The 11020-nt window shown below is 37.5% G+C and overlaps 1 protein-coding gene across 1 annotated transcript; it reads left to right on the forward strand.

Moving 5' to 3' along the window:
- The first annotated feature begins 6561 nt into the window (after positions 1 to 6561).
- On the forward strand, positions 6562 to 8166 carry nog3 (noggin 3). Its single transcript, XM_088927801.1, has one exon. The coding sequence runs from the start codon at positions 7074 to 7076 to the stop codon at positions 7746 to 7748; it is 675 nt and encodes a 224-aa protein (XP_088783927.1). The 5' UTR covers positions 6562 to 7073; the 3' UTR covers positions 7749 to 8166.
- The last annotated feature ends 2854 nt before the right edge of the window (positions 8167 to 11020 follow it).

The raw sequence follows: 11020 nt of genomic DNA on the forward strand, positions 1-11020 counted from the left end.
CAGCTGAAGGGCTAGAAAGTGCTTTCAATTAAACATTGCGACTGTTTTCAGAATAAATGCTCATAGGTGTGACTAATGTACTTTTATTAACCTCAAAGGTTGCCGTCAAAGTGAAAACCTGTGTTTGGCTAATCTTTGTATGTAATGGGATTTGAACAACGAAGTAGAATTTACCAAAAATAGATCTCACAGTGGGAGAGAAATATTTAGCATTATCTTTTAAAGGCAGCATATACCATTTAACTGGACAACAAAATGGCAAAGGTTAATCTTAATAATGAGCAGAGCTTATTTTATTTTAATGAGCCTGGCATTATGTTGTCAATAATTCCCTCTCCCAAAGTTCTTTGACCATACAGTATATCACTTATGGTAAGAATAACATTCATTTTTTTTCTGGAATCAGGATATTTCTGAAGTTCTAAAGCTATTAACTTTAGCTTTATTGTTAATAAATATTATAAAGTATAGAATACTGGATTTTAATGCATCTGTAAACGATTTGCTTTGATATTGTGCTTTATTTAAAATCGGCTGTTTTTAGGCCATTTTTGTCAAGAACCGAATTGAGGTCACTAAACAAAACCCATAAGTTGTACCTCTGTCACTGTAGCCCCCTGTGTAACCAATTTGTATCACAAAACCCACTTTGCCTTTTTCATGTGAAAGTGGTGTCATGAAAGCCTTGTATTCCCCATTATGTCCAAATTTAATTAGGCCTACAAACCTTTTATATTTAACCTTTCTATCATGTGTTTTTCTCCTCTGATTTACAACCTATGTGTGGTATCATGTGCAAAGGAACATGCATTCATTCATAAAACATTTTACATAACAATATGCTCTTCCCTAACTTCCATCCATTTTTAACTGCTTTCTTGCTTTTCCTACAGGCAAGTAATGATGCAAAATGAGGTATACCCTGGATGGGACACCAGTCCATCGCAGGGCAGACAGACATAAACACCGATGCTCACACACTCACGCCTGGGCCAGTTTTCCCAGGAACCTACCATTACGTCTTTGGACTGTGGGAGGAAACCAGAGCACCTGGAGGACCTTGACCCAAAGAAGGCTCCACAGCCGAAACATTGTTTTCTTTCTTCTCTTTTCAGCATGGAATTAACCAATTACGTGTTCCTTTGCAGCCTACGCATACTAACGCAGCTCCCCAACTGAACTACTTCAACATATTTGATATTTGCTTCGAGTACTATGATGTCAATGGCAAGTAGGCTTATACTAATTACAGTAGAAGAGTACTGTATGTCACAGATTAGTTTATCAAGTATATATATATACAGTATACGTACATGTGCATGTTCAGATGGGTAAGAACAACTTTTGATGTCAAGTGTAAAACTAGTGATGTTATGAAGTAAGATCCTTGCTAGATTTTATTAGTTGAGTGTCTCATAAATATAATAAATTGCCTAAGTGCATAAAGTGAGGAACGAAAATTAATCATATTTTTAAAATTTAATTTTGTTTTATCTGTTCGGCGTCCACTCACCAACGAGCTAAATACTAATCAAGTCTGGCTACGTATAAGGTGCAGTTTCTGACGATGTGGCGCACCTGTGTGTCTCACCTGTAAGAAGAAAACCCCATTTAGGAAACTAATTTCATCTCGGTGCGAATACTGTGAAGATCGCGAGTATGTGCAGTTCAAACAGAACGGTAAGCACCGACTGTGCTTCGGTGAAATAAAACGCCCGCTGCCTTTAGCCGAAAATTTTTTTAAAATATTTAAACTTCTTACGTAACATGTAATTATTTTAGTTCTCCCAGACAGACTACAACGTCAGCTCTACACATTCTCATCAATTCTTACGGTCCAGATTTTTATATACAATTCATATACAGATACAAATAAATTATTTTGGGGGACACTAACAAAATATATACGTAAATGAACTAATTAACGCGTTACGCATAACTTGAACAGCATTTTATGTACGTTTTTTGAACGATATATACCGAAGGCCTGCTCTGGACTTTGTTTCAAACAACTGAATTTAAATTGACTGTCCCTCTTCCACAAGAACGTTAAACGCGGCTATGACGACAGTTTATTTGTACAATGGAAAGAAAAAATGTTAGTTATTTCATTAATAATTAAGTTAATAAATAAACTTTATTTTATCGTAGAAGTTGCAATGAATATACTTTATATTAAAACTTTTGAGAATATGTTATGTTCTTGACTTGTTTTCAAAACCTGTTAAGAAAATTTCTTGTGAGACTCGAACATTTCACAGTGTTCCAGCTTTGAAAGCTGTCGTGACTGTTTGGTATGACTCATGTGCTTGATCAAAATGAAACTGTAATTAGTGGCAAAGTCTATTGTAACGTATTAATTGTATAAATATACCGAAGTGCTCCTGGCAATGTTCCGTTCTGTTTTTGAAAAGGATACCGAAGGTGAGTCGGGATGCAGCCTTGACAGGTTTACTGAGGGATGAATCGGTGAAAAGTGACACTTGGTAAATTCAGATTTTAGTGGTTACTGAGCACTGTGGTGCTTTTGATTTGAACAATCTGAGATGTTAATTCTCGGTGGAATTGTAAATCATTATCTAATCCAAAGATATTAATAGTCATGTTTTGGCTAATTGTGTACGTCACAGCATTCTCCGTTCCTAATTTCAAAATTCAAATCAAAAGAAAACATAGTACCAACTCAGCCTACCCATGTACTGTATGTGAACTCACGGTGTCTTTGAATAGAGAGGATCTCGTATTTCAAATTGTCCAGAGTATTTGTAGAGAACAAAGTATTACATTTTCTGAACAAAGTAAATTTAACTATTTTTGTTGCTGTTGTAATAAATTAAAAGTTGTTCAGCAATCAAGTCGTTTAAGCAAATGATAATTACATCGTAATCACAATGTAGATCAAATGGCGCTACAACTTTAGAGACCTAATAAATCTGCATTCATTCAGTTTCATTGTAGTCGACTGAAGTATGGGGACCACGATGTGTATTGCAATTTAGTTTATTTTCAGTGTATCTTTGTGTTGAGTGTTGGCAATTTAACAAAATATACACTTTGTATCTTGTCATATATACCTATTGTTCACTAGATGGAATATTGGAAAACGTTTCACGTTTGTAAATATGATAAGGTGTATATCCCTGCATAAAAGCACTAAGCGCTATCCGAGAGTAATACTGTATGTAATTTGTCTTTCATTTCTGAACACGTGTATGTTTTTCTGTTATGGTTTATAATCTTTAATTTGTCAGTTGTAAAATATGGCTGTGAATTTTCCAGACTTGGCACCGCGGGTTGAATGTAAACTAGGCATGCTGTTCTAACTAGATAAATGGGCCACTGGTTGATGTGTGTGAGTAAAATAGCTAATTTAAAGAGAAACAGGGTTGCATTTATCTAAATGGATGGTTTATTGCAGATACAGCAGCAGGTAAGTTATTCCTTTCATTTTTTCAAAGGACGAGTCTTATACCATTAGACAGTTTGTTAGGTTTGTGGATTGTGAAGACTTTAAGGTCGTCTGCTAAGCAAATAAATAATAATAATAATGATTTTCCATGCCTGCTTACTTACTGCAGGATCAAGCAAGGGTGCTCTTGTTCATTAGGGAGTTATTTTGGTCAGGTTTTATTGAGAGGTTCCCTGTGGATTGGCTCCACACTGAAATATTGTCCTAGTCTTTCTGACACAAACACAGGGCAGTACTGAGAACCTGGCGCCAGTTAAAACTAGGGAATGTGTGTGAGAGAGAAGACGAGGGAGGGAGAGGGAGAGAGAGCGTTTGTATGTGTGTAAATGAAAGAAAAGGGGGTGGGGTGTACCTCCATTTTTTCTGAGAGTCTAATTAAAATAGACTTAGTTTAAGGTTGTATATTATTTTAGAACTGGCTGTATTAATTACGTCTGTGTATAACCTCGACATGTTACGAGTTCATCTGGGAAGGCTAGTTGCGTAAAATTACATAATTGAAGTACTTTTGCTCCAAAGTTTACTCAGTGTCTCAGTTACGGCAATTTTAATAACTTGCCATCTAGTGCGGGTTCGTGAAGGTACGTAAATAGCGTGTATCATACTATTAAGGGTGTCATTGGCAAGTAACAAGGTGTAACTTCACTGCAGTCTACAGAACGGTTCAGGGGGCGCAACACTTTAAAATTAAGTGAATACCGTGACTTTCAGTAACATGCGCAATGAATCTTTAAAATGTCAAGTGCATTAGTCATGTTATTTAACTTAGTTTCTCGCAGTCTGGAAAATCTGTTTATAGCATACGCGACTCTGCACTCAGATGGAACGTCTTTGAGTGCTCTTTCAACCATGCATTTTTGTGAAAATATTGCAAAACGTTGAATATTTTGACAAAGGTTCGCCTATAAATTTCCATGCTCGGTGTTCATCGTCTTCGGCTTTTAAAATTAGATTTTCATTAAAACTGAGTTGTATACCACAGAAGCACCCGGGACGTTTTATTAAGAGGGGCAAACACTCTTAAGATGTAACTTTAGTAATTGGGTAAATACAAACAGCTGGAAGTGTTTGAGGCTTTGTCTTGAAAGAGAAGAGTAGCAAAGAGATCAAGCAGCTTGTTTTACTACACTGACGTCTCATTGTTGCACAGAGAAGTAACACTCTACCTTTTTAAAATATTCTTTTTTCCCCTTTCTTCAATCGGACTATTTCCACAGTTACCAGTTTTCATTTTAGGCGATGGACTTCACATTTTTCATCGATAACAGAATGATGTTCGCATGGCTTAAAAACACTTATTACTCGTCGTAATTATTAAGCACTATTTAAGGTGCCTTTGCGCTACTTAGATAAATTAGTATTATAGTAAACCACAGTCGTTTGCTCAGAACAAAACGCGGATTAATGTGTTCTTGTCATCTGCTTGAAAATGGAGGTTAACATTTTTTTCAGCCAGGAAAATTAAGTGGTTCAGAAAAAAAATATTTGTCGTTTTCTATAAACCAGCTATCCATCAAGTGTCATTAGATAATTACCAATAAAGCATTACTGAGCTCTGTGGCTGTTAATAATGGGTCTTTTTTATATTACATGGGAAGGAAATTGGATTATGTATTGAGCCCGTTCAGTAGCTGGAACAAATTAATCACTAGACGACTTTTGAAGCTTTTTCATTACTGTTATATGCTTCAGTTAATCACCGTCCCCTTATCTTTACTCCTTGACGACAGTTTTGAGATTTATCTTAATTGACATCTGTCTTAATGGGCACAGTTACAAAAATTCCTGGCATTGTTTTGTTGTTGTTGATGTTTTCCTCCCACTAGCACTGTTTACGCATTAGGCATGACCATAACTCCTGCCAGAAAACTGAAATTCCGACTACTGTGATCCTGGTCTTTCACCCCCTCTTGTGCTCTTATTCTGTGTCCCACGATGAGTAGGGAAGTTCTGCATATATTGGAAAGATCTTTACTAACATGGAGTTATCGCTCCTATACCCAACACTTACTGGATATTAACCTTGAGTATAACGTCCGCAAAAGAAAATGTAGGTACACACACATCCTCCCCATTTGCCTTTAACTTCTCATTCTGTCTATACGAAACAAGCGTTCCTTTTTATAGTAGTCTGCTGAAAGAAAATGCGCTCACCACTGCATGAGATGCCTTTAGAGACAATAGCTAGAGAAGGAGGGCGATGATGTGCACCTTTTAGTGATATATAGAGGCCAGGGACGCGTAAATATAGCAGGAGCCGAACACCCAGGATTCTGGCTCCACTAAGCTCTGGGACAGGCGCCTCGTAAAACCCCAGTTCCACAGTTTATCGGTACAAGAAAACGCACACTGGTGCATTCAATACAAAAAGTCAACACGTTCTCAATTTTGGTAGCATGTGATTTATTGACAGCAATTGAGTTGAGTGGTATGACATTTAAATAAAGATGTTGTAAAACAAATGTGACCTGCCTGACCGATCAAGTCCTTGGCTACTGCTACATGCTTATTCAGAATTGTCTTCGGAGACGTTTGGGGATTCTTTATGTACAAAACTCAATTAAAAACATTAAGAATAAGAATGCTGCGAAAATAGTATTTCTATATTACTCCAAACAAGTTTTGACGCAGTTAAAATGCCCAAATAAAACTATATATATAAGTAATAGTTTTCATGATGAACATTTCATGCCCTGTTTTTGTTAGAGAAATGTTCCCTTCCCTTTCAGACTAAATAATAAAAATATCAGTAAAACTAATCCAGTCCTTTTTGTTCTGCTTACCACAAGCCAGAAATGTGGGGTGGTGATTGTAGCGGGAGGTTTCTTTTACAATGAGACTACAAGAACGCGTATCTCCCAGTAGAGGGCGTGCAAAATCCAACTGATCTAATTCGGAGCTCCGACACCCAAGACCGACCACCCCTTATCCCCACCCCACCCCCGCCCCCAGAGAGAAGGAGGTGTCGGGGATCTCTGGCAACAAACCTACATCCAGAATGGGTTTATGGATTACATCACAGCCCGTGTGGATAAATCGGACGAGCCAGGTAATTTTCAGTTTGGCTTCCAGCAAAAGAAAAAGAGAAAACATGCTAATACTGAGACCTCTGGACTTAAAACTGAGTGCTGAAGGACTGAAGCTGGTACGACGCGTGAAAGTAAAAACAACTAAGCAAGAGACAGAGTCTACAGAGGCTTTTTGATGCTGCCACAAACGAATTATATGTAGAAAAGTCAATGTGTACACTTTTTTCTATCTTTTCTGAAAATTTAAAAGGGATCATTAAGTCACCCCTGCCATGGACTCTGTTGTCATACGACAGAAGGTTTGTATCCTTGGACTTACTAGTTTCAATTACTCTTCCTAGAGTCACTGGTTGCTATGGTGCAAGCAACTACCTGAAGTTTAAGAACATTAAAAGAGAGGAGCGGTGGGACAAGAGATAACTTTATGGTACCAGCTTTTGCCTTTTGCAGCGAAGAATTACAAAGGATCTGGCTCTTTTCTGACTCCTAATCTACGAACTGACTGGATGCCTGCTTCAGATTTCTAAGGATTATTATATCATATTTTGTAACTTTTTACTTCACGTTTGTGAAAGATGCATCAGTCACAGTATTTTATAGCTATGTATGTACTGGTTTTGTCCCTCGGTCTTACAATAGAAGAAGGAATGTGCCAACATTACTATCACCTCCGTCCCATTCCCAGTGACAATTTACCAATTGTGGAGCTTATAGAACACCCGGACCCTGTATTTGACCCTAAGGAAAGGGACCTTAACGAGACCGAACTGAGAAGTATACTGGGCAGCAACTTTGACTCTCACTATATGTCTGTATCTCCCCCAGAGGACAAATACACTGGGAACGATGAACTGGCTGATTTGGAACTTAGGCAAAAGCCTACCGGGGCAATGCCTAAAGAGATCAAATCCATGGAATTTTTTGACTTTCTGCATGGCAAGAAGCACAAACCGAGTAAAAAACTTAGAAGAAGGCTGCAACTGTGGCTGTGGTCCTACGCGTTCTGCCCAGTTGTTTATACGTGGAACGACCTCGGGAACAGATTCTGGCCGCGCTATGTGAAAGTGGGTAGTTGCTACAGTAAGAGGTCTTGTTCTGTTCCAGAAGGGATGGTTTGCAAACCTGCCAAATCGGCCCATTTTACGATCTTGAGATGGAGGTGCCTGCAGCGAAAAACAGGGCAGAAATGCGCTTGGATACCAATTCAGTACCCTATTATCTCAGAATGCAAATGCTCCTGCTCGAACTGAAATGAACTTTTAATATAAATAATAGCTACATGGTTATTTTTATATGCACTGCCGAGTGTAGGAATGTATATTTTATGTATATGTGGTGCCATTTAATGACATACCTGTAAAAAGGTCAGTATTATTCATAACCAGCGTCTACTGTATTTGGGGAAAAATATCCTGGTTGTAATGTATATATCTTTATATTTATATTGAAGAGCACTTCGCATTGCGAAGCAAAAAAGACGTTTATTGAAGGACTTTAAAGCTATTTTCCATTCTTCGGAAAAAGTGGTTTTATGGACCTCAGACGGCAATATATAAATTACAGTGTAATTCTGCAGCTGCGAGAGCTGTAAATATAGAGGTAAATTTGAATGATTAATCATGTAAATTAAGAGTACCTGCTATTTATTCTTTATATTCATGTAGTAAAATGCCAGTAAAGAAATTAAAAGTAAACCACTAAAACGACTTTGGTAAGAGTTGGCTGTCTTCTTGAGTTTTATTTCCCTTTATTCAGTGCTTTATATGATGCTTTGGAGAGGATGTCCGCTCATTTTCTATCCTTGACATTTCATTTACAAGGAGACACGTGTCTTTCACACCTACTATTGTGGACAGACATCGCTGAAACTTGACCCCTTGCACTGCCTCTCAAAGACGTTTTATCGCAGACACCTTCCTAGCTTTATCCTACTTGATCCCATCACACGCCGGACTTTTTTTTTTTCCCACAAACTACTTGAAGCGATACGATTCTATCCTATTAGCTCTGAACATTTCAGACTAAGTATCCAGAGGGACACTTACTGTATGTAGCCTCCCATGGTTACGTTAAATTTGGCACCGCTCTATTTGACCATATGCCATGAGCAATGAATTGAACAAAATATCATAAATACATTCAGATTGGTATGATTTTCCATCACCGTATAAGAATGCGAAAAATATTAATATACTAACAACTTGCATCACTGTTTTGTCCATTGCGTCCCATTCCGGGAGTTCCTTAAGTTATAGTGCTTATTTAATACACAGAACTTCCTATTCACCTTTAGTTTGTTTACCCTATACGTAAAACACAAAGCTGGCTTTTTCAGCAAGTCGAGTGTGGAGGGTTAAAAAAGTTGTCATTTTAAAGTCTGGCTTAATGCATTTATTTATTTAATTGCAATATAAGTGCTCGTTTTATTAGTGTAGTAAAGGTGATTAAGACGCTAAGACGCTGGTGTTTTATCGGCGTTTCACTTATCATATGATCGGGAAAATAAAAGGTTATACCAGTGGTGTTTTACTTTAAAAAGCCGCCTTCGTCTATTTTTAAGAATAAATCTTCTTATTCGCAGAATTTACCTTTCAGTCCTAATTTAAAGTTTTATCAATAACACTGTCACGATTATTATCTTCTTATAATGACTACGTTTTCTGCACTCGGAATGAATAATGTATCCTTATAGCTATATTTGGCATTTGCTATGCTACGCGCACCAAGGCGTTAAACATTAGAATAGAAAGGAAAGGCATAATTCAAGACTTTGTGTTAATACTTTCCTACCTTTCAGCAAAAATTGAGTTATGGTTTATTGTGTTTAAAACGTTATTTGGTGTAGCCCGTCTTCTGCAGCCCTTCATATTATTGCAAATCTGATCCTTTTTTATTTCAGACATTGTAACATTCATTCGCTTTCTGGAAAATAGGAACAGCGGCATTATTTCTCTTAAAGAAAAGAACCCTAACCCCCAGACAATCTGAAGGGTCTTTGTAAAAGGATTAAATGTTAAAGACCTTCATCTTACGATTCTTTCATTTAATCTGTGTGGCGCCTGAAAGACACGCTGGATGGATGATCACATGTAAAAATATTCCGATGTCTGCTACCTTCAGTCTCCAGTCAAGGAAAACAAACTTCACTTGTCTCAGTAAGAAAGAGGATATTGAGATTTTTTACGTTTCTAAATTACTGAACTGTTTAGAAAATTTTTGACAAGTCCCCAAATAATCTTTAATGCCCCCCATTCATTAGCCTACATCCAGCGTTCCTTCGAAGTAAGTATTCGAAGATCTCCCCCCCCCCCCCCCCAGTCTTTTCATCATGAAGATAGCCAATACTTCAACTTGTTTATTCCCGGCTTCCCACTGCGTCTTCCCCCCCTTGCACAAATACTTTACGAGATGGATTCGGTACGAAGAAACACGCAAGTTATGCTAATAAAACCGTAGCTTGCCACGGGATGCCCGCCAAGTTCTTAAAATGTCAACACACTTCACCCAAACTGTGAAGTTCTGCTGTAACAACCCCTTACAAATGTAACTGCTGATAGTGTAACAGGGATTTATTTATTCACAGTATTTGCTACTGCTGACAGATCCCAGACACTGTGTTTCTACTCCCACGCCTATCTATCCATTATAAACACTTTGCGGACAGAGCTTTATAAGAAAAATAAACCATTGGGTTGCTAAGACGTTGAGCGTAGTATGGTCAATTAAGTCTGTCAAATACCGTTAATTTGCCTCACGCTACCATTTTCTCTTTCTTTTCTAAAAAAAAGGCAACGTGTTTACAAAATGCTGGTGGAATCTGGTGGTAAATCAGGAAGGGTTTATGCTGTTAAATTTTGAACAACGTTGTGTTTTGTAATTTGCGGAGATCATTTATGCTGCGCGGTTATGTCTGAGTAAGTGCCAATCTGAGAGAGCTTTTGTTTTAGGTCTTTGTACCTCAGAACTAATTTTCTTCCGTTTGTGAATATGAATGATTTACAGCGTTCACTTTTTATCCGTATTATTCATTGCCCATAACAGTATACTAGAATACTCATTATAAAATGGAAAATCATTTTATCTGGATTGGCTCAGCGTATTCACTGAATAAAACTGTTGTGATCATTTAAAGTAGAACTATAATCAAATCACAAATTTAGATGCAATCGTATTATATACTGATTGCGCACTCTTGACAATTATTCAGAAAACATTAATGAATGTCCCAAAACATTTGGAATTTTAGTTGGTCAGATTTTCCTAACATGAATTCTGCCTGGTATCAACTATTATACAAGTTCAAATAGGTAGCTGCGTCGGCATGCGTAGGCTGCAAAGAAACAGGTAAAAGGTTCCATGTTGAAAAGAAAATATGCACGTCGTTTCGGCTGTGGAACCTTCTTCAGATCTCTTTTCATCACCTAGGTATATATTTTTTAGCTTGTTTCTAGCCTTGCTGTCAAATAAGGGAGGCCATATTATCAGAAAGGGCATCCTGTATGTTTTTCATACATACTGTACA

The sequence above is a fragment of the Atractosteus spatula genome, chromosome 11, assembly GCF_055471065.1.
Source record: "Atractosteus spatula isolate fAtrSpa1 chromosome 11, fAtrSpa1.hap1, whole genome shotgun sequence".
Lineage (NCBI taxonomy): Eukaryota > Metazoa > Chordata > Actinopteri > Semionotiformes > Lepisosteidae > Atractosteus > Atractosteus spatula.